The sequence below is a fragment of the Miscanthus floridulus genome, chromosome 14 (assembly GCF_019320115.1).
Source record: "Miscanthus floridulus cultivar M001 chromosome 14, ASM1932011v1, whole genome shotgun sequence".
Classification (NCBI taxonomy): domain Eukaryota; kingdom Viridiplantae; phylum Streptophyta; class Magnoliopsida; order Poales; family Poaceae; genus Miscanthus; species Miscanthus floridulus.
In genome coordinates this window covers 64160569-64185593 of record NC_089593.1, presented here as the reverse complement: position 1 = coordinate 64185593, position 25025 = coordinate 64160569, and the positions used below count along the sequence as shown (strand labels likewise).

Below are 25025 nucleotides of genomic sequence, written 5' to 3'. Positions count from 1 at the left end.
GAAGAGGAGCATTGTCCAAGCTAGTTATTGGAGTAGCATTTATATATAGAGCTGATTATTGGTTGACTTTTGTGGGCTGTGGCTGTGGCCGCCGGCCGGCCATTGTTTTAATATATAACCAACCACTCTTACAAAACTATTGCCAATTGTTGTGTACTTTAAATAAACATACTGTTATTTACACAATTGTATAAGCTCAAAGTCAGAACAAGTAGCATGTAGCATGTGTAAGACTGTCTCCAACGACCGTTATCCAAAATACAAGACCCATTTTATGTTTGGGTAGCACTCAGTGACGGACCTAGGTTTTTACCTCTGGGTATGCGCAGCAAAAAAAATTCTTATGCAATTCGGTAAACCATATATAATTTGGTAAAACCATATTCTCATTCGGTAAAACTATATTCTAAAATCATATAAATTGTTCAAATCAAATACAAAATACTTTAAAATATAGACATATAAGAGACTTACAATATTACTTGTTGATCCGTCGCTTTCTCAATGACATGAATGTCTCAATTATATCATCTTCGTCAACTTGAAAGAAAATATCCCGCTCAATAAATGTTTGTAGACAATCATCCAGAACAATATCACCTAGCTTATTCCTTGATTTTGTTTTCACTATAACCTAATGCAGAAAATACCCTTTCAACGCTCGCGGTTGCCACCGGTAAAAGCAATACCAATTTGAGAAGCAAGTACACCATATCATACACTCTGTGCCTATTTGTATCAACGAGCTTAACTGAGAGGTCAACAATGTTGTCTAGACCTTGGAAGCATTCAGTTCGTTTCATGCCATCAATATAATTATCAAGTTGCAATTCTAGTTGTACCAAATTGTTGTTGGAGAAGTCATTAGAATAAAATTCAGCCAATCTACGCAGCTTCTGTGCATCAAATGAAGCAAAGGACTTGGAAGGACTAAATGTTGACATACAAGAGAGCAGCTCCATGTTGATCTCATCAAACCGATTATTAAGCTCTTGACTAATTTGATCAACGACACCAATGTACACTTCTCTTCTAAAATGGTCATCATTTTTTTGGTTTCGGGCACGGGCATACCTTGCTGATTTTCCATAAGGCACATAAGCATCATCCATAGCAGGAACTTCGACACCATGTGTAATACAAAAAGAAGTGACCGTCTTATGAAATTTATCCCAACCATCAGACCTCAACTGTTGCATTCTGCTCTTTGCCACATTAACAAGTGAGATTGCATTAAGAATATCTTGATCCCTTCTCTGCAAACACTCGGATAACTCATTTGTGTATCCAAGAATAACATACATTAAGTGCACAAAGAAAACAAACTCAAAGGTTTCAAATGCTCCAAGCACAAAATGAATCTTTGTCCGATCATCCTTATATGCAATATCAGCACCAAGCTCAATGAGCACATCATGGATTGAGGAATACATAGTGATGATGCTACATATAGTTTTGTAATGCAAGCCCCACCGAGTATCACCAGGCCTAGGCAAACCCATCTCTTGATTTAAACCACTCCCTGATTCAAGCTCACCACACTGTAGTGATTTCTTGACATTCTCCAGCCTAGCATTTTGAAGCATACCATGACGCTTGCAAGAAACTCCAATAATGTTCAACAAGATAGATACTTGATCAAAAAAGGTCTTGCAATCAGTATTTCCCTTGGCAACAGCTACAAGAACTAGTTGGAGTTGATGTGCAAAGCAATGAATATAATAATCAGAAGGTGATTCTTTCATGATTAATGTTTTCAGCCCTTTAATATCACCTTTCATATTGCTAGCCCCATCATAACCTTGACCTCTAATCCGAGTCATACTCAATCCATTACTATCAAGTAAACCTTTAATTGCTTCCTTAAGTGACAAAGACGTAGTATCATCTACATGAACAACTCCAATGAAGTGCTCACATGGCCTTCCAAGTTTATCAACAAAACGCAAGCAAAGAGCTAGTTGTTCTTTATGTGATATGTCACTAGACTCATCGGCTAAAATTGCAAAGGGCTCATCACCAAGTTCCTCAATTATTTTCTTTCTAGTTTCTATGGCACAACAATGAATAATTTGCTTTTGTATCTTTGGGCTAGTCAAAGTGCAATTACCTGGTGCATTGTTCAAGACATACTTGTTCACTTCATCACTATTTCCTGCAAGAAACTTCAAAAGTTCAATGAAGTTGCCTCTGTTGCTAGACTCTTCACTTTCATCATTTCCATGGAATGCCAATCCTTGAAGCAAAAGAAACTTGATACATCTAAGTGAATATGTCAATCTTTTTTTATAAAGACGAAGCTCCTCATCAGTCCACTTGTCAATGTGATAATCAATTGCTACCTTGGGATTTATAAAATCAATATACCTCTCCTGAGCTGCTTTGTGTGCCTTAGAACCACTATGTTTGATGAGTGCAGTGTTTCCTATATTCCAATTATCCCATCCATCAACAACAAATGCGTCTGACCCACTGCCCTTCTTGAACAAGTAGCATATAAAGCAAAATACAGAATCCTTCTTGATACTATATTCAAGCCACTCATAATTATACAACCACTATAAACTGAATCGACGAGGTCTGTCTCCAATGTTTCGATACGGGAAATCATGTATATAAGGTTTGCAAGGACCTTTAGTAATATATGCTCTACGGATTGCATCTTGATCATTAACATGATAATCTTTTATGGACAGCCTTTCACCTGGATCATATGGTAGAAGATCGATGTCATACACCGGTGGCTTTGATGCGGGCGGTGGCAGTGGCGATGACGCTAGCGGGGGCGAAGGATCTGCAATTTCTTCAACTTCTGCTCTATCTTCTCGATTCTGCTCTTCCACAACAGTTTCAACCGGAGGTGGGGTAGGGTTCAAAGCAGCTGCAGCCGGCTTCTTTGCTGCTTTGCAAAAAAAGGATCGAATGTCGCTGTTTCTCTTCATCATTCAACAATTCTTCTGAAAAATAGTTTATAATTACCAAACGTACGAAACTCAAATAGTATAGTCACATGCAATTGATGCTAAATTGCTAATCAATGGTCTGTTGAACAAACTCACGAACACGAATTGAAATAATAAAAAATCACCCATAAATAAATAAATAAAAATATAACTATATGAGTACAGTACAAAGTTTTTTTTTACAAATAACAAGATCAATACCAGCAGTCCTGCAACTAAGTGCCGTCGGAGTCAGAGTGCCGATTAGTCGAGGCGTCGAGCAGTCGGCGGCATACCGGGGATGACCCAGCCCCGGCGACCGACGCAATCCCGGGTCCCGCGTCCTGCTGTCCTGGGCCTCCTGGCCCGTGTGGCCGCGCCGCGCCGAAGGCCAAACTGTCAAAGCTCCGCCGAAGTGCCAAACTGCCGAACGATGCCCGACGCGGCGACGCGACGCGATCCGCCCGAGTGCCCGACGCGCCGTCGCCAAACTGCCAAAGCTCCGCCGTGGCTGGCCGCTGGGCGCTGGCGCAGAGACGAAGACGATTCGACTTCTCCGCGTGCAGTTACTCCCAGGGCCCAGGCCAACGCAAACTCCACGTACTTGTGTTGCGTACTTGCGGAAGCGCAGAAGCCGAACCGAGTCGTTGCGTACTTGCGTTGCTTCCTCTCCCTCTCTCTCTTTACGTATAAATTTTCTATTATGTATGTATGACTGCTGGACCCCAGGTCACGCGCGTACTCGCGTGTCTGCTTGGGCCCTTCCGACTCCCTCCTATCGCGGCCTCTCCACTTGCGTCGTGCGGACGCTCGCGGATACCAGGCCATTCGGTTTCTGCTATTCTCCAGCCTCCAGGTAGTTTTCTTTTACAAATACTATGTATATAGTCCCGGGAACGCAGGTACCCTGTAGCTCCGTCCCTGGTAGCACTACAGGCAAAAGGTTCGATACCTATTTTTGGTCTTCTCCAACAATAAGACCCAAAAGAGAACGTTTTCTGTAAATAGGTCTGCAGGAGAGATGATATTCACATTTGGGTTACACCTCTCCTGACACCCAAAATAAATCTTCATATTGGTACTCTGTTGGAGATCCATTTTAGGTTTGAGTCTCCTTATGAGTCTGCTATTGTAGACAGCCTAACACCACCTTTGCCCCTTCTATGTTAGATGCAACCATGCCTTATATAAATGGTTGTGTATCAATCAAATATGATTAAGTTGAGCGCCATATGTATGAAACCTCCATTTTACCATCCAGTATGCTAGATCTACTTCCTGAGTCCATGCATCATCAGGTATGATTAAGTTGAGCGGCATATACCCTCAAAAAAAAGTGCATGCATGTATATATATATATATATATATATATATATATATATATATATATATATATATATATATATATATATATATATGCATGTGCGGCAGGGTGCATACAACCAGGTAGGATAACACAACTTATTTAGACAAATTATCCAGGGCGCGCGGAGGGCTAGTGCCTATTGTAGTCCTACCCATGCTCCACTGGTCCTACGTAGTTCGGACAATCAACATCGACTAATTATAATAGCTAATTAGAGCTTCTACTAGCAAATAAGCACAAAAAAAGTCCATCAAGATTAAAAAAAATTCAAGGCACTCAACAAAGGATAGAGCATGATTTTAGAAAAAAAAATCTAAAACTAGTTTCATAATTTTTTTTGACATAAAACAAAAATTCTATGAATTTTCTAAGATTAAACCAGATTTTAGTATTTTAAATTATATTATTTTTCATGTAAAAATAGATTTTTGGAAAAATATTTCTGTGAAGTTTTTTATATCACTTCAGTAAAATCGTCAAAGCATAAAATAAGTGTTCTAAAAGTTTCTTTTAGAAATAAAATGGTTTTAAAAGTTGAGGAGCGTGAGAAAAACTTGTTTGTAGTTTATGGAGCAAAATCATACGACCAGCCCAGCCCACATTGTGTAGCCAGGCCCAGCCCATAACCGCAGCCGCACCTGCGACTCCATTCCACTTCGCACTTCGACGTCGGACGAGCCGTCGAAGGTCGAACAGATCCACCGAGCGTCCGAGCCCTATCCGCCCCCGACACCGCGCGATGTCCTCGCCGGCGGCGCATCAGGTCGCCGGCGCCCCATCGTCGCTGCCGATCTTCCCCGACGAGATCCTGGAGGAGATCTTCCTCCGCCTCGACGCCGCGGAAGACCTCGCCCGCGCCTCCGCCGCCTGCACAACCTTCCGCCGCGTCGTCTCCGCGCGTCGCTTCCTTCACCGCTTCAGATGCCTCCACCCCCCGCCCGTCCTCGGCTTCCTCGAGTTCGACGCACTAGGAACATTCCACCCCGCGGAGCCGCCCCACCGCGCCGCCCCTGCCGCACGCGCCCTCGCGCAGGCCTCCGACTTCACCTTCTCCTTCCTCGGCAGCCCTCACTTCTGGCGGGTCTGCGATGCCCGCGACTCCCGTGTCCTCCTCCGTCGCGTCAGAGTCACCTCCGTGTTCGCTGGCCTCGTGGTCTGCGACCCCTTGCACCGCCGGCACGTCGAGCTACCTACCATTCCCGACAACCTTGCGGCTGCTACTGGGTGCTGGGGCTTGCAGGAATTCGATCCCTTCCTCGATCCAGACACTGGCAAGTACAAGGAGAAGCAGGATTTGTCATTCCAGGTGATCTGCGCCGTGCAGTGCCAACACAAGCTCGTGACCTTCCACTTCTCTTCAGTCACCGGACAATGGCGAGGCATCACGTTCAATAGACCAGTTCCTTTGGACTCAATCTCTGTTAAGTTTCCGAAGCTGTTCGAGCGCCACTACGCACACGGCTGCTATTTCTGGACGATCGCTCTCGGCGGCAGTTTTATGGTCATGCTCAACATGCATGATATGGAACTCTCTGTTGTTGATCTCCCTCCTGGCATATTTTGCCCTCGAGAACAGGCCATTGTAGAGGCAGGGGAAGACATGATAGGTCTGTTCACTCTTAGTGATGGCAGGCTGCAGCTCTACTATAAGTCTTTGCGAGGAACTGAGTGGCACCACGAAAGGATAATCCCCTTGCCCAAACTGAACAGTTACTGGAGCATCCTCGATGCAGCTGCAGGGTACTTACTCCTACAAGCGACGCCACGGGATTGTTCCCTGTTTGAAAAGCCGGAGTCACAGTATTTCACTCAATCTCAAGACATTCCTAGTTGAGGGGCTTTGCGTTTCGAATCGGCGCATTACAGGTGCTCACCTGTATGCGAGTTTTCTGTTATCATTCTCACATCCAAGCATATGATACGGTACAAACCTTCCTTATTTTCTTCAAATTTGGAATTACAGTGTTTTTTATGTGCTCTTGCATCATACTTACTCGCGTAGCACTTTTGTTTGGTGCATCATCTCAACTCAATTCCATGGTTCTCACCATACTCATCTGCTGATTGACTGTTTATTATGTGTTGTTTGGAAAGCTGATCAAATAGGCAATGATTTGATGATTGTTGCAGTATTGTTCACCGTGTGTCAGTGCCAATCAACATGTTTCACTACCAACTTCAAGCTTTAACTTTTACCAAAGTCAGATTTTATGTATCACTGGCATGCAATATTTCCACACACTCCCTCCATTTCAAATGTAAGGTGTAGTTTGACTTGTCACATCCGCAAAAATGAGATGTTGACTCTTAATTTATCCTACTTTCAAATGTGAAATCCAAAGCATGGTTTTTGAGGTGTCGCCTAGGCGTTGAGGTGTACCCCAGGCGCTGCAGGACGCCAGCGTGTTTTAGTTAAGCCATATCGCCTAGGCGTCCAGGCGTACCCCCAGTGCCACAGGACGCCGCAACGCCTCAAAAACCATGATCCAATGATACCATTTTCATAGAATAATTCAGGCTTTAACTTTTACCAAGCTTCCAAAACACGCTAGGCACTAGGCCACTTCCTAACGCCTAGATGGTTTAAATGTAGATTAAACACGATTAAGTGTTTGTCCTTTTTCATTTGTTTGAATTTTTATTTTATTTTCCTGGCAACACATATGGCTCACATTAGATACCCAACTTTGATCTCAGAAGAATTTGTAACACATTCAGGCATTTTTTGTTCTAATTCTTGCAAACATGCAAAAAAGTGGTGAAGGGACTTGCGCACAGCCTGTTCCCCTTTTCCTTGACTCTTCAGCATGCTTTTTTCCTGCCCGTCAGCCCACGCGGTCACACATAGCCCGGCCACCATGCCAGCCAGGCCGCCACTTTTGTGTTTCTGCACCGCTTAAGCACTGCCTCACACCTACACACGCTACCTAGACGTGTCCAGAGTTTTAATGGACGTCCAGGCCCTAAACGAGACGCTAGGGTCCGTTTCAGGTTTAATCGAAAATAAACGTAAGTTTAATTAGTTTTTTTTTAGAGAAAAAAGTATATATAACCCCTCAACTATTTAGGATGGACTACTTCACCCCCAAACTATAAAACCATATTTTCTACCCCTGAACTTTGTAAAACCGGTCAAATAACCCTACAGGCGGTTTTGGACGGTGGTTTGCTACAGTGGCGGTGGTTTTATCTTTTCCTTTTTTTATTTATTTCAGCTGAATCTTTGAAAAATCATAGTAAATCACAGAAAAATCATAAAATGGAAAATCCAATTTTATTGGACTCCACGTGAGTAGATCTATATAGTGAACATATAATATGATATGCTTTAGTACAAAGTTTTTGCTGTAGCTTTAGATCTATGCTTTTCTATAATTAATTGGAATAATTCATGGCTGCAGCTTCTATGATCCAATTGTGGTGAAATTTTTATGGTGGACTAATTATTGTATGCTTGAACTGTAGTAAAAATTTCATATTAATTGGATCATGTATAACTTAGTTATAGATTTATTTATGTTTATGCTTGTTAAATATATGCTTTATATATAACTAAGTTATACATGATCCAATGAGTATGAAATTTTTACTATAGTTCAAGCGTACATTAATTAGTTCACCATAAATTTTTCACCATAATTGGACCATATAAGCTACAGCTATGAATTATTTCAATTAATTATAGAAAAACATAGATCTAAAGCTACAGCAAAAACTTTGTACTAAAGAATACTATATTATATATTCATTGTGTAGACCTACTCATGTGGAGTCCAACAAAATTAGATTTTCCGTTTTATGATTTTTCTGTGATTTTTCAAAGATTCAGCGGAAAGAAATAAAAAAGAAAAAGACAAAACCACCATCATCGTAGCAAAACCACCGTCCAAAACCGTCTGGGGGGTTATTTGACCGGTTTTGAAAAATTCAGGGGGTAAAAATCCAGTTTTATAGTTTTTGGGGTAAAGTAGCCCACCCTGAATAGTTGAGGGGGTTACGTCAAGTTTTTCCTTTTTTTTAAACCATGTAGTCGAGCTGACATTTGTTGCATACTTCTAAAATTGGCACTATGCTATGGGAACTTTTATTATTTCCCGAAGTATCCTTGGCAACTACAACTCCTTTTTTTAAAGACAACTACAACTCCTTTTTTGTTACACTTTTTGGTGTACCCTGTAGTTTCTACTACAGATGCCTAGTATGTTTTGCAGACCTATGGAGAATTTAATTGTATATGAGGTCCAATGTTTTCAGGACGGCTGGTCGAGCCTGGACGCCTGAGGACCATCCAGGATGTCCAGGACGATTAGTCGTCGTCCAGGACGATTAATCGACCTTGGACGAGTCCCCTGGTCGTCCCAGTCATCCCCTATATATGGGGACTGATATATACCATATATACATATACTATATAGTTATATATACAGTATAAAATATATACCATATATATATACACACACACTAGTATACTACATGTTCTAGGCTCTACTGCTCTAGATAGATAGGTCAGCTGGCCACTTATTTGGCTGCTGCAGAGCCTTTCTTGTCTTGTTGGCTGCTGCTGCCAAACTAAAATTATAGAAAAATAAAGCACATTAACAAAGGCAATGAAGTGATCAACAAAGCAAATTAACACAGTAAAGGAAATATGCACCTGAGGAGGAGGAACTCATGCACCTGATGACTGACCTGAGGAGGAGGAAATATGCACCTGATGACTGACCTAAGGAGGAGGAACTCATCTTCGTCGTGCAGTCCTCCTACCTTGCACAGTTGGACCTGTGCACCCGCTGGATTTGCAGGCCTGTGCGCCTGCAGCAGCAGCCGCAAGGAAGAGGGAGGGCAGCTGGAAGGGAGGGAGGAGAGGGAGCAGCTGGGAACTGGAAGGGAGGAGAGGAGAGGGAGCTACAGAACTGCAGCAATGGAGGCGGCTGCTGCTGCTGGACGGGAGAGGTGAGAGGAGTGAGTGTGTTCTGCTGACTTCAGAGTGAGTGAGAGGCTGAGGGAGTGAGGGGTAGGAAAGAAGAGAACCCCTAATGGGCTTGGGCCAAAATATAAGACAACTAGATAGGCCGAACTCTGAGATGCAGCCCACTCTCTGGCTGGACGCCCACACAGCCTGGACGGACGATTAATCACGACTGGACGACGACTAATCGGACGTCCAATTTCCTAGACGGTCTGGCCGAGTCAGAGGCCCTGGTCGAGTAGCTCCAACCGTCCCGGACGATAGTCGCGATTAATCACGATTAATCGGATGTCTTGAAAACATTGATGAGGTCACATTGCTTTGGTGTAATGTTGCCTGCACAAGCGTACTACTTACTGGTCAACTTGACATTTGTTGCGTACTTCTGAAATTGTGGATACGCTATCAGAACTTTTTTTTTAATTTCCTGAACTATCCTTCGCGACTACAACACCTTTTTTGTGACACTTTTGGGTGTACCCTGTAGTCTATAGGTAGCATTTGTTGAGTACTAGAGTCTAGAGTGCAGACACATCTGCCTTGTCTTTGTTGGAGTGAATGGAATGGAGTTATCTGTAACTGAAAATCCTACTTAATTCCTGTTCAAAAGTTCTATATTTTTGTCCTGAAAAGAATGAATATTTTATTTTTGTGGTCATGATGGCACACTGGCATATGGCCACTTAACTGCATGTGAATCCATTTGGAAACAATTAATGTAGTTTACTTTGGCATGATGATTCTAACAGTGTGATCTTTGGCATGTCTCCTCTCTTCTCTTGACACAGTGACCAGGACGTTTCAATGGAACGGCTGCCTACATCTTGTTTGGCTTCAGTATACCACGGACCACACAAGATATTTCTGGCAATGACGCCACCTATGTGTGGCTCAATTAGCTGTTCCCTTTTGCTGTATGCTGGAGCTATTTGGTCTGATTCTAGATTTGGGGCGCTCATGGCTTCCCTAACGCTGCTTTTTGAGCAGTAGCCTCAAGTGCCATGTAGGATCGGATAAATAAAGTAGGTAATTTAAACTTGTCATAGTGGTTTGCAGAAGCTACATATGCTTGAGAGAGAGAAAGTGGTCCATGCTAAAAAACAAGAGGGAGAGGAAATAAAGGTGAGGCATGATGAAAAAAAAAGTTTCTTTATAAACAGCAAGTAGTGATAGTTTGCATTGTGTGAATAGTAGTCTCAATATTTCCTAGTCTATGTAGATCACTTTATTTATCCTCGAATCACTAAGTGTGTTAGCCTCTATGGGTGGTGCCCTTCGGCCCTTGCCGATGTATTCACTTTTTGTAGTTTCTACTAATTGAGGTTTGCCCAATGGAATCCTGGTACACTAGTAGAGATGAAAAAGATGTGGGGTTTGCCTCCCGTACGTGTGTTCAAGTCTTGTTCTTTGTCCTCTTTTAACCTGCTGTCATCCCACACTAAACTTGCCGTTTTCTCTACTTTTGTGGATGCTTTGAAGTCACTTGGTGAGCATTGGACAAAAATGCCTAGCAGCCAGTCCCGTGTTGGACACATATATAGTTGTACAATGCCCAGTTTGCAAAGTGCCCCAGAACTTATAAACTCAACTGGGTTGTAGTACGTGGTTGTGTTTTGAGCGAAGAATGGTGTGATTTGGTTTGCACCGGGCAAAGTGTTCATTGTTTCAATTTGCGATCAAGGCTGACACGTACTTTCACTATGTGTCTATATGTACCTAGCTGTAAGTTTCAAAAAAGAAAAAAACAAGGCGCGTCCATGGGTGGTGAAAACAGAACCCAGGGTTCATCGGAGAGGGCTCGTGTGGCGGCGATGGCAGACGGCGGAGGCAGCGCAGCGGTATGCCGGCGTTCTCCAGTCGCGGGGTGCTCAGGCGATTCTCGTTACGGCTTCGTGGGATCCTAACGAAGCTATCTAGGGTGGGTTAGGGTTCCGGTGAGGCGGTGGTGAGCTCCGACCGCGTGCACGTCTCGGCGGTGGCGATGGCACGGCGGTGCACAGCTGCGTTCCGACGTACACACGCCGGTAGAGGTTAAATGATCACCAGCGTGAGCTTCTAGGGTTAGAGGGGAAGACGAGACGCGGTAAAAAAAGAGCGGAGATGCTTCGGTCCGAGGTGGCCGCGGCGAGCCTGGAGCTCGACGACGCTCCGGTGATGTCGTAGTGGCGGAAACGGCCGTAGGCCTTTACCTTGGGCTCGAACGGTGGCTCTACTGGGTCGAGGTGGTAGAGAGGAGCAAGGCGGAGCTATTGGCGCAGGCGATTTGGAAATGGAGCGGTGAGGGCTGCACACGAGCTCGGCGAAGCTCACGGCGACAATGGCGCTCGGCTTCGCCGCGACGAGAGGGAGAGAGAGCGAAGCGAGGCGAGTGAGCGAGAGAGAGAGCACGGGCGTGACGCGGTGGCTTTGCATCCCACCCGGCCTGACCGGTGGGGCCAGCGCCGGCTTATGGCCGCCAGATGGTGCGCCTGGACTGCTGCTGGTCGGCCACTCCGTCGGTTTGAAAACGGCCATCAGGCTTTGATGAGCCGACTGATAGCGCGACTTCCTCCACCTCTATCTCCTAATCCATTCGTCCTTTGCAAAAACTTCATTAACAAAAGTTGTAGAGCTACATGTAAAGTCCAACTTTGCTTCTATGGGTTTGGTCTAGATCGCCATGGTTTTCAAACTGCAATGCGTCAAAGAGGAGTAGGATGAAACTGAAAGTCATTCCAAGATTTAGAAAATTTCTAAGTCCCAAAACAGCCCTCAATTTCACCTTGTGAGCACTTCTTGACTAGGTTAGGCACTGATCTTGCTCAAGGTCATTAAACAAAGTTTGCTCCTTATAAAATTTACTACAACTTTTATTTTGGGTGCACCAACATGCAAACACTCTATGCTACTGTTCATGTTAGGTCAAACAAAAGCACTCTAGAGGGGTTTCTAGTCAAACTAATACCTAGAAGCATAATTGAGCTAAGTCATCAACATGAACATTGTTCCACCTTGCATCCTAAGTGTGTCTAAGGTGTTTTAGTGATCAACATCAACCACTTGCATTAACAAGCATGACCATAAAGCATACACATGTTGCAACATAGAATAACAAAGGAATGTTTCATATGTTAATGCTCATATATGAATGAATGATGTTTATGCTCATGCAATGCAAGTGCAAAAGTGCAAACCTCACACCTAGGGTGTTATACTCATGCTCGACACTCACAAGATGGAATTCTCCGTGGTACGCACCCCTGTCCTCCACTTCAGACAGCATGCCATTATTGAGGCAGGAGAAGGAAGGCTTGGTTTCTTAACCATTGGTGATGGCATGCTAGACCTCTACTGTAAGGCTTGGCAAGACAATGGTGTTAGTGCGGAAGAGTGGCAGCATGAAAAGACAATCCCAATCCCAATCCCCTTGCCCGACTGTGACAGGTATTCCATCAGCTTCTGTGGTACAGGCGATGGCTACTTACTCATTCAAGCTATTCCACCAGACTCAGCTGAGCTCGAGCAGATGCCAGATATACACTATTTCACGCTACATCTCAAAACATTACTGGTGGAGAGATTGTGCCTGTTGAATAAACGCATTGATTTTGCTCATCTTTATGCAAATTTCCTACCACCGTTGTCCCTGCCAAGTGTATGAAATGCGGAATGGTAAGAATCTTCCTTGTTTTATTCAGTCATTTGGAGTTACTTTATGTTGTTGACATGCTCATTCATCCAACTTGTGTTTCCATAGTGCACTTTGTATTGATGCATCAAAATCATCTTGCCTCCAACTTCTTTCCATTGTGCACTTTGAAATAAGGGAATGCTATTATTATTATTTGCTAAATTGCACAAAAATCTAGGGCTTGTGATTTATTTTTAATTTTAACCCTTTTTTGAATATAATTTTAAATCTAACACTGTCAGTTTTTTTTAAAACTAACACTTTTGGCCGCGCCTATTGCCATGGCGTGGCAGAGGCCTTACATGGCGGCGACCATCACCGCTGACCGCTGACGTGGCAAGGCTCTGCCGCGCCACCGATCTTGGTGCGGCAGTGCCGCGCCCTGATCCGTGGCGCGGCAGAGCCCGGTATAACCACCGTCGCTGCCTCTTGCCCGAGCAGTCGGCGTTCCGCGAGAAACGCAGCAAGGCAATGCCACCGCGCCCGCCTTCGCCCGCGCCTGCCCACGACCGAGGACGCCGCCACCACGCCCGCACACAGGCGCGCCTCCCCCTCCGGCTGCCTCCATCCCTCTTCGTCCTCGTTTAAGGTTCTGACTCATATTTTATTTTCGTTTGAATGCTGGATATGATATTATGAATGGAGTTAAGGTTAGCAGAAAAATTTTGTTTGGGAACTATGGTGAAGATATAAGTTTGAGTTTGTCAATGTTAAGGTTAATTATTTAGTTAGAAGTATTGAAGGGACCGAGACGCCTAAGAGGGAGATGAATTAGGCAACTTAAAAACTTCAACTCCAAAACTATGGCCTCTTTTTCTAACTCTAGCAAAACCTATGCAATAGATGAACTATCTAAATGTGCAACTATGGTTTTGCTAGTGAGTTGCTATCTCTACCGCAAAACAAGTAATGTAAACAATGTAAATGCGGAAGCTAAAGAGCAAGGTAGAGATATGCAAACTCCTGTCGACGACTCCGATATTTTTACCGAGGTATCGAGAAGCGCGCAAGCTTCACTATCCTGGATGCTTCACTGTCCTCGTTGGAGCCGCTCGCAAGGAATCCCTCGCAAGGGCCAAGCTCCCGGTCGGGTAACTCCGTGGATAGCCTCGGGCCTTCCCCACACGCAAGTGGGTCTCCGATGTGCCTCTCGGCAAGCCTCTCCCGGATGCTCCCCGCCGTCTTCACTATCAAGCTTCCGGCCAAAACGCCGTGGGCCTTGTTCCCTCCGGTACACGGTGGCGGCCACACCACAAACGCGGTTGGTGTGATCTCGTAAGACTTCAAGCCCCTCCGATGTACAACACTTGTGCTCGCAAGCACGGGGTGGCAAGAGGTATGCAAACCTCACTAAACACTAGGCATAAACCTAGAGCAAGCGCATAAGCGGTGGTCTAATCAACCTAAGCACTTCGCAAAGCACTTATGCTAATCACCTAATAAAACACTAAGCACTATGCATGTGGAGATCACTAAAATGGTGTATCAACACCCTTGGTATGTTTCCTCAGCTCCACACCGCTTAAATGGCCGGTTGGGGGTTGTATTTATAAGCCCCACTGAGAAAGTAGCCGTTGGGGTCGAATTCCCATGAAACTGCTACTGACCGGACGCTGAATCGTCCTGACCGGACGCGTCCGGTCGTCCCGACCGTTGAGCCGGCAATATACTGATCGGACGCTGGCCAGCGTCCGGTCGCCTGCCACCGGACGCATCCGGTCGCAGATTTGCCGCTCTGGAACCTTACTGTACTCGATCGGACGCTGCTGTCCTACGTCCGGTCGATTGCCGCCAGCGTTCGGTCCAGCGTCCGGTCGCCTGTCTGCCGAGCCACCGGTCCAGCATCCGATCGCGCTTCTAGCGTCCGGTCCAGTGTCCGGTCGCCTCTGCGAGCTTGTTTCTTCGCGATCTTGCGTACGGCTTGGTTTCTATCTTCATGCTTGGACTTTGCTTGATATCTTGGGTCTTTTCTTATGCTCATAAGGTCTTGTTTAAGGTGTTGATCATCGGATCATCATGTCGCCTTCGTCTAAGTCACGTCTTACACCCTATTGGACTACAAAACAAACACTTGCAAATTCATTAGTCCAATATGGTTGTGTTGGTCATCAAACACCAAAATCCAAAGTAAATGGGCCTAGGGTCCATTTTCCTTACAATCTCTCCCTTTTTGGTGATTTATGACAACACGACCAAAGCAAGCAAATAATAAAATTTTTGAAATTAGAAAACTACCTACTTGCTAGGATGCAATGCAAAGGGCAAGATTATATGATACTAATTGACAGATACCAATTAAACCTTTACTTAAAAGCTTGTCTTGCCCTTGCAAATGTCCCTATGTGATATTATGGATTAAAGCCTAGCTTTCCAAAAAAATTCTACCATTACTTAGACTAATTCATAATTCACTTTCCTCCCTTTCTCGGACCATTACTACTTGTAACTAAATGCTTGTCTTTGGTCCTTCAAATTCTCCCCCTTTGGCATCAAACACCCAAAAAGGAATACATTAGTAGCACAAGGGAGGGTCAAACTTTATGAACCAAATGAAGGATTTGATTAGCATGGAATAGGTCACAAAACTTGACTATCACATTATATAGACTAAGCTCCCCCTAAATTTATGCATACATATGATAAAAAGCAAAGCATATGCATAATTAGCAATTTATTGCATAAGAGAGGTTAATCTATATAATGCATGGAGAAAGCAAATAAATATCAAAGAGAGATCAACATGGTGATATCGGTTTAGAAATACCATATGTGAAAATCAATTTGATTTCTACCAATTGAAGTATAATGCTTTCCTCCGGGGACTCTATTTTCCTTACAATGTGACTACTACACACAAGATAAGCTTGAAAAGGTGTTAGACTCAAAGCATCCAACTTGTAGATTAAGCTCCCCCTAAATTTATGCACACAAGTGTTGAATACTTGTAAAATTTGTGCACATTGATTTAAGTATCAAAATACCACTTGAAAGATGATATTTGGGAGTGATTATCTACAATTTGGACTTTGGCACATATTAGATAAATAATTATAAAACAAGCTATGTGCCGTGCTCCTAAATAATTTTAAACCATGTAGATTTGCTCCAAGAGTTGATAATGAAACCGAGCAAGCCTACCATATGATATACCTATTGAATGCATGACAAAAGATTTAAGCATATAAATGCAATCATAGGCATGAAAGATAACTAGATGCTTTAAGAGTATAGCAATTGAAAAACAATACCAATTGAAATGAATACTAATTGAAAGTAATGACATCTAGTTACCTAATATGGGAAGGGGGATTTGGGTCCATAATATTAACTAACCTACTTGGCAATGACTTTGTCCATCATGATGCACCCCATGAAATGCACCCAAACTTTGCCAAGTCTCCAAATTCCCCGAAGTCCGATGGACTTCTCACTTCCCTTTCAGGATCCAAACCTTCTTGGTGCTCTTCATGTTTGAAATGATTTCCTTTGGCACCCAAAAGCGTTTGACCCCATTGTTGGCTTGCTTGTTCACCTTGATGGCCACCACCTTGTCATTTTTCTTCTTCTTCAAGAGATAAGATGTAGAGGCCTTCTTGTCCACCTTGTTGGTGTAGGTGTTGGAGAGCTTGCTTTTTTGCTTTTTCTCTTTCTTCTTTGCTCCTCCCCCATTCTTCACCTTGCACTCATAGGACTTGTGACCTTCCTTGTGGCACACGTAACAAACCACGGTTTATCCTTCATTAAGCTTCTTCACTCCCTTGATGGTGTTATCTTGATGAAGTTGGGTTTGCTTCGCCTTGCCTTTCACTTGAGTCAAGTCCTTGGTGAGGCGAGCTACTTCTTGCTTGAGTTGCTCATTCTCCTTTGCAACCTCTTGTGTGCATGTATCTACAACAACTTTCTCAACACAAACTTGGTTGCACAAAGGTGAGTCTAAACATAAATCATTGCAAGAAGTAGAGGCATCCTTTTTAGACATGTTAAAGATAGAACTTTTCCTTTTAGATGCCTTGGTGGGAGTTGTGCTAACGGCTTCAAGATTAGCAACTTTATTAGCTAGCTCATCACAATGTTTGCACATGATTTCCATTTTAGCAAGCAAACTATTATATGCTTCTTGTGAGCTAACTAACTTTTCTTTTAATTTTTCATTTTTCTTTTCAAGTTGCTCATCATTGATTGTGCATGCATTTGTTGTTGCACTAGCCTCAAGTTTCTCAATTTTAGTAGATAGTTCAACATTGAGATTAGCAAAGTTCTCATATTGTTCAAGCAAGGGTTTATATGCTTTTTGTGAACTATCTAGCTTTTCTTTTAAGCTTTTGAGCTTCTTTTGTTGACTAGTGCAAGCTTTAGCAAATTTAAGATTTTCTTGCACAAGTTCCTGATAAGAAGGCATATCATCATCGCTATCACTCTCACTAGAGGAAGAGCTTTCATTACCTCGTGCCATAAGGCACACATGAGAAGAGCTTGATGATGATTGCTTGCGGCCTCGCCTCTTGTGATGGGTTTCTTCTTCACTTGAAGAATCATCCCATGATCTTATTGATGTGAGGGCTTGATTCTTGCATGCCTTCTTTTTTGTCTTGGGTGTGGGCTTGTTTGGACAAACTTCCACAAAGTGCCCCAACTCGCCGCATCCATAGCATCCTCTCTTTCTTTGCTCGTTTCTTTGATTTGTGAAAATGAAATCTTGAATTTGGATGGGCACACCCTTGACATTGAGCCTTTGGATCATCTTCTCCACTTTGTTGATCATTTTGATTGATTCTTCATCAAGATCGGAGGTGGAGGAGGAAGATTGATCATCACTTGAATCTTTATCATTATCATCATCATCATCCTCATCTTCTTCTTCATCTTCACTTGAGGAACTTGAGCTTGAGCTTGTCTCAACTTGCTTGCCCTTCATCTTCTTTTTCTCGCTACAAGCGAGAGCTTTGCCTTTGCTTGATGAAGAAGCTTCTTCTTGACCCATCTTACGTGACATTTCAAATGCCACTAACTTGCCAATGACAATCCCTGGGGTCATGGTGCTCAAGTTCTCCATGTTGTGAAGGATGGTGATGATGCTTGCATATTTCTTTTGTGGTAGAACGGAGATGATCTTCCTCACGATGTCCGCATCATCTAGCTTTAATAATCCTATTGAATGGAGCTCATTGATAATTAGATTCAATCGAGAATACATATTACGAACAAGCTCATCATCATTCATAGCAAAGGAATCATAATTTTGCTTAGCTAGACAATATTTTTGCTCACAGACATTACTTGTGCCGTCATGGAGCTCTTGGAGTTTTAACCAAATTTCATGTGCTGTATTTAAGGTGAACACTTGGTTAAACACATCCATGCTAAATGATTCAAACAAGCAATTCTTAGCTCTAGCATTAAAATGCATTTCTTTTTCGTCACTCTTTGTGGGCTTTTCGGGATTCTTAATGGGTTTCATCCCGTCACGAGTGACTCTCCATACACCTAAATCAACCGCCTCAAGGTGGCAAGCCATTCTAGCTTTATAGTAGAGGAAGTTAGTGCCATCAAATTGTGAAGGCCTAGCGGTATCCATCCCAACCACTCTACAATAGCGTCGGCTCAACGGCGGTTAAGCCAAAGGTCCAAATATGAGCCAACCGGCTCTGATACCAATTGAAGGGACCAAGACACCTAAGAGGGGGCATGAATTAGGCAACTTAAAAACTTCAACTCCAAAACTATGGCCTCTTTTTCTAACTCTAGCAAAACCTATGCAAAAGATGAACTATCTAAATGTGCAACTATGGTTTTGCTAGTGAGTTGCTATCTCTACCGCAAAACAAGTAATGTAAACAATGTAAATGCGGAAGCTAAAGAGCAAGGTAGATATATGCAAACTCCAGTCGACGACTCTGATATTTTTACCGAGGTATCGAGAAGCGTGCAAGCTTCCCCCTAGTCCTCGTTGGAGCCCCTCACAAGGAATCCCTCGCAAGGGCCAAGCTCCCGGTCGGGTAACTCCGTGGATAGCCTCGGGCCTTCCCCACACGCAAGTGGGTCTCCGATGTGCCTCTCGGTAAGCCTCTCCTAGATGCTCCCCGCCGTCTTCACTATCAAGCTTCCGACCGAAACGCCGTGGGCCTTGTTCCCTCCGGTACACGGTGGCAGCCACACCACAAACGCGGTTGGTGTGATCTCGCAAGACTTCAAGCCTCTCCGATGTACAACACTTGTGCTCGCAAGCATGGGGTGGCAAGAGGTATGCAAACCTCACTAAACACTAGGCATAAACCTAGAGCAAGCGCATAAGCGGTGGTCTAATCAACCTAAGCACTTTGCAAAGCACTTATGCTAATCACCTAATAAAACACTAAGCACTATGCATGTGGAGATCACTAAAATGGTGTATCAACACCCTTGGTATGTTTCCTCAGCTCCACACCGCTTAAATGGCCGGTTGGGGGTTGTATTTATAAGCCCTACTGAGAAAGTAGCCGTTGGGGTCGAATTACCACGAAACTGCTACTGACCGGACGTGTCCGGTCGTCCCAACCGTTGAGCCAGTAATATACTGATCGGACGCTGGCCAGCGTCCGGTCGCCTGCCACCGGATACGTCCGGTCACAGATTTGCTGCTCTAGAACCTTACTGTACTCGATCGGACGCTGTTGTCCTATGTCCGGTCGATTGCCACCAGCGTCCGGTCCAGTGTCCGGTCGCCTGTCTACCGAGCCATCGGTCCAGCGTCCGATCGCGCTTCCAGCGTCTGGTCCAGCGTCCGGTCGCCTCTGCGAGCTCGTTTCTTCGCGATCTTGCGTACGGCTTGGTTCCTATCTTCATGCTTGGACTTTGCTTGATATCTTAGGTCTTTTCTTATGCTCCTAAGGTCTTGTTTAAGGTGTTGATCATCGGATCATCACGTCGTCTTCGTCCAAGTCACGTCTTACACCCTATTGGACTACAAAACAAACACTTGCAAATTTATTAGTCCAATATGGTTGTGTTGGTCATCAAACACCAAAATCCAAAGTAAATGGGCCTAGGGTCCATTTTCCTTACAAGTATGTTTGCCATGTATTTTTTTGTTGCTATAATTGTTGTTTATAATATTTTAGTTCCATTGCAAATGATTATATTTTTCATTAATTTGTATTGTTTTGATTGATGTTTAATTTGAACCGTTTCATTTGATGGAAGACATGTTTCGGGAGCAATTATGGTGAACACGGGGTCGTCCTAGAGAAATGTACCCGGACGAGTCTAGCAAAGATGCCCCCGTCCCTCCTGAACTCCCTGTCCCTAATTGTGACTGTGGTCGTCCAGCCGACGTGTTTCAATTGAGACATCCGGACACAGCGGCTCGTTGCTTCTACACGTGCAGTCATTTTAATGTAAGTAATTATTTCCGTATATTTTTCTTTTCATTTGTATTACTAGGTTACTAATATTTTGTTGAATTTTTGTTGTGTAGGACCATGAGATGTGCTTTTTCTTTTAGTGGATCGACGGTGCAGACAAGTTGGACCCCAGGTACCTCCTTTTCGACGATTGGTGGAGAGGGCGACATCCATGAGAGCACTTCGAGCGGTGGGTTCCACCTCCCCCTAACCCCCCTCCAATAACGGCTAAGGAGAAGCACTTAGCCGTAGTTAGACGACTCGAGGAACCTCCTCTGTGTCATTGCGGAGACTGAGCCATGATAAACCCTGACAATACGTTGGAGTTTGTGTGTCCAAACAAGCATAAAGTAAGTGCAAAGTGTATTTGTTCAAAAGTTGAGCTATATGTGTCACGTACTAATGTCATGTTATTTAGGTGTATTCAATGGCGAAGTGTCATTTCAAGGAGTTGCTGATGATTTTCCTTCCCCCTATTGTCTAGGCAAGTGTGGGGTTCAACAACTTTAGTTATCCTCTACTTGCCATCACTCTGTCTCCTTCGTGCATTTAACCTCCATAGACAACCGTTTTTGCATATCAAGTGGTACCTCAACTCCTGGTCCGAATGAGTGACGGTGTACGATCTATGGTGGTACACAGCATAGTCCTGAAGGAAGAGTTTCATCTCTGACATTGTGTTGAATATCATCCCCTTCCTAAGGGGTTCTTTCTCATGGTTATACAATGAATTCCTACACAGCTGGAGACCGGTATCACAAACTGCCATATCCGTCATGCTGACATCCCTATAGTTCAGAACGCCCCTGAAAGGTATGTTCTTGGACCTTAGTTGCTCAAGCTCAGTCGTTGTGTAAGGTGGTGGTGGAACATACTGCTGCGCTTCGCTAATTCTGGCCCATGAATCATAGGGGTTATCATCTGCATCCAAATCTGTGACTAGTCTACCCTGAACATGGACACCATGTAAAACCTCGGTTCGTACTGGTAATGGCATAGTATGAACCGGTACTAGCATGGCATCAGCCGGTATTGCCACAGTATCTGTACCTCCTTGGTTATCATCAGAATCGTCTGAATCACTGCTAATTACATCACCGATCCTGTCCTCTTCCTCCTGCTCCTCCTCTTCCTGTTCGAACTCATTCACATCGAAGTCATTGCTTATACAGCCTACTGTAGTTGAATGAAACTGCTCCTGCGTCAACTGACCGTCCAAATCCATGTTATCCTGAGTTGCTTCCCCTTCGACACCTGATTCTTGTTCATTGCCTCCAAAACCATCAATGGACGGGCCGTCCTACACACCATGCATCCTGTACCCATTCTCCACCACCACCTCAGCCATGTGTACATTGGGACCTTGGAGAACCCTAGTGTAGCGGGACCAGTGAGCAGGGTCGCACAAGGGCATGAGGACATAGTGTGCCCTAGTTTTCCTAGTATCAAACCTCCCCTTGAGTGTGAAATCACCCCCAAACTTTGTATTCAAATGGACACAAAGGTCGTTGAAGTTAGGAGGTTCATCAAACCATTCCAATTCTTCTTCCATATCCTCAAACATACCATCTTCTCTCCTAACACTTCCTCTGAACAAAACTCTAACACAACAATCCATCTGCAAAAGCATTTCAAGAAACTTCATTAAGTCGTCGAAATCATCATACGTAATGTCCATACTAACATTATTACATTTTCTAACTATAACTATACTAACTAATCAAATATTAACATCTATACAAAGCTAACTACAATAACTTATTAGACTAAATCCAATGTACAACTAGAGTAAATAACTATACTAACTAAACTACCTTACTTTACTACCTATACTAACTTATTATATTACGTATACTAACTAAACTAACTAACTTTACTAACTATATTAGCTATACTTTGATAATTTTACTAACTTTATTAACTGTGCTAACTATATTAGTGGAGTACCTCGCTGCAGCACCTAGGCGGGCAGTCGCCCTGCGTGACCGGAGGTTCTGGCCGGAGGGGGAGGCGCGCCTGCGTGCGTGCGCGGTGGCTGCACCGAGCGGCCGGCGGCCTGGCAAGCGCGGCTCGCTTACTGCCTCGGCTGGCTTGCTGGCGTGGGCGGGCTAGCTGGCATGGACGGACGTGGCCGCGGCGGACGGCGTCCTCGGCCGCGGGCAGGCGCGGGCGAAGGCGGGCGCGGCGGCACTGCCTTGCTGCGTTTCTCGCGGAACGCCGACTGCTCGGGCAAGAGGCAGCGGCGGTGGTTATACCGGGCTCTGCCGCGCCACGGATCAGGACACGGCACTGCCGCGCCAAGATCGGTGGCGCGGCAGAGCTTTGCCACGTCAGCGGTCAGCGGTGATGGTCGCCACCACGTAAGCCCTCTGCCGCGCCGCCATGCATGGCGCGGCATAGGCATTTGGTCTCGCCATGGCAATAGGCGCGGCCAAAAGTGTTAGTTTTAAAAAAACTGACAGTGTTAGATTTAAAATTATATTCAAAAAAGGGTTAAAATTAAAAAAAATTTAGGCTTGTTCGGCTGGTCTTATCAGTCAGCTTATTCGCTGGCTTATAAGCTATGGTATAGTATTTTTCTCTCTCAAAAAATCAACCATACAAATCAATACCAGCGGCTTTACAGCCAGCCGAACAAGTATTCTTATTCTGCCAAATAGTTTTTCACTAGTAATATTCGGTTTTAGCACTTCCAACATTCTTTAGCGTACTGTCTTTGGGTGATTGTGTGTATCTGCACACTTTCACATTCAAACCAGACAAGATTGAATGGCAATATCATTGATTCATAGTATGATTTGCGTACCTATAGAGGGTTTAATTGTGTATGAGGTCACATTCCTTTGCTGTATATCTGTATCTGTTCTTTTCTTTAATCTGGTGGGTGCACAAGCTTACAGCTTCAGATCAACCTGACATTTGTTGCATACTTCTGAAATTGGAGATATGCTATGGGAGCTTTTATTATTTTATGAAGTATCCTTTGTAACTACAACTCCTTTTTTTTAAGACAACTACAACTCCTTTTTTGTGACACTTTTTTGGTGTACCCTGTAGGATGTAGGTTGGCTGTGATCGTTTGTGCTACTTGTGCAGCGCTGTGGCTGTTGCTGCACAAGCCAACGCTCAGTGCTACAGTTGCCCAAGGTAGTCTGGTGTGCAGCCACAGCGCTGCAAATAGCTCTTCCGACCAGGCTGTTGAGTCGTATAGTCTAGAGCAGATAAATATGTCTTTTCTTTGTTGGAATGAATGGAATTAAGTTTTCCGTAACTGAAAACCCTACCTAATTTCTGTTCAAAAGTTCCATACATTTTTGTCCTGAATAGAATGAATACCTTTTGTTTTGTGGGCTTGACAGCATATGGCCACTTGAAACTACATGTGAATCCACTTGGAAACAATTAATGTAGTTTACTTTAGCATGATGATTCTGACAATGGCTCTGCTCGCTTCTCTTATAATCCGTCTTTTTCGGCTTGTTTTTTCAGCCGGAATAGTGTGTTTTCTCTCACAACAAATTAGCCGGAACATTATTTCGGCTTGTTTTTTCAGCGAAGCGAACAGGGCCAATGTTATCTTTGGCATGTCTCCTCTCTTCTCTCGACACAGTGACCAGGACGTTCAATGGGACGGCTGCCTACATCTTTATCTTGTTTGGCTTCAGTATACCACACTACGTAAAAAACGATTTTTAGCAACGGTTCGATTTTTTTGTAGGGGCGGCTGGTGATGGAGCCGCCCCTACAGTGGCGTGCTCGGGTGCCTAGACACCAGCCGCCCCTACAAATGGGGTCTAATTTGTAGGGGCGGCTCAATCACCAGCCGCCCCTGAAAATACTATTTGTAGGGGCGGCTGGTGATTGAGCCGCCCCTACAAATGGCTCCGTATTTATAGCACCGATTTGTAGGGGCGGCTCAATCATCAGCCGCCCCTACAAATGCCCCCCATATAAAATAGATGCAGCACCTTCTTCCTCCTCGGGTCACTTACTCCAACCCGTGAAAAAAAAGATGGGGAGGCCTTGGGCACCTCCCAAAAATTGCTCAACTAAGGGAGGAAGGTTTTGGTCTCAAATTCTTTGGTGGAAAGATTGTAGAAGGTAAGAAAATGCTATTCCATATTTTTTTTAAGTTTTAATGGTTGGTTAGTGAGTAATTAGAGTTTTATTTTTCTCTCTCTTCTACGGTGCTTGAGCTATTTATGAAGCAAATTAGAACCAACTTTTGAATGTACTAGGGTAAATTAGGGAGGTGAACAAGATCATACCCTTATTTGGTCCATGTTTCTTGATTTTATTGAACAATTAGTTAGTTTTATGGATGTTTCATGTGCATGTGGATCTAGATCTAGGGTTTGGTTTTTTTATTAATTTTGTTTTTGTAAATTTATGTTTGATGAAATTGGACTAGGGTTTGTATGAACGATATTGGGTAAAGTATAATTCTTGCTAATTGTTGTCTTTGAAATTATTTATTATAATCAATAAATATGTATTTTAATTATTTATGGATAAATGGACCATTAATTAATTTTCTTTTATCATGGTGTGTTTGTATGCTTCATGTAATTATATTAGATTTATATTCATATATATCTGAAGTATATACAATTATTCTCAAGTAATTATTAATTTGTTTTATTTTTATATATATCTGAATAAGTACTCCTTTAATGTTTGTTTTGTTGTTGTTGTAAAA

The 25025-nt window shown here is 43.7% G+C and overlaps 2 protein-coding genes across 2 annotated transcripts; one reads left to right on the top strand and one right to left on the bottom strand.

The window, feature by feature from the left end:
- Nucleotides 1-605: 605 nt before the first annotated feature.
- On the bottom strand, nucleotides 606-2942 carry LOC136503584 (uncharacterized). Its single transcript, XM_066498610.1, has 3 exons — nucleotides 2633-2942; nucleotides 2111-2236; nucleotides 606-1996 (listed from the first exon to the last, which is right to left on the bottom strand). The coding sequence occupies exons 1-3, from the start codon at nucleotides 2940-2942 to the stop codon at nucleotides 606-608; spliced, it is 1827 nt and encodes a 608-aa protein (XP_066354707.1).
- A 2062-nt stretch (nucleotides 2943-5004) lies between these two features.
- Nucleotides 5005-10497, top strand: LOC136505951 (uncharacterized). The gene is made up of 2 exons (XM_066501082.1): nucleotides 5005-6231; nucleotides 10066-10497. Exon 1 carries the CDS (start codon nucleotides 5048-5050, stop codon nucleotides 6140-6142), a length of 1095 nt encoding a protein of 364 aa, XP_066357179.1. The 5' UTR covers nucleotides 5005-5047; the 3' UTR covers nucleotides 6143-6231; nucleotides 10066-10497.
- Nucleotides 10498-25025: the final 14528 nt, after the last annotated feature.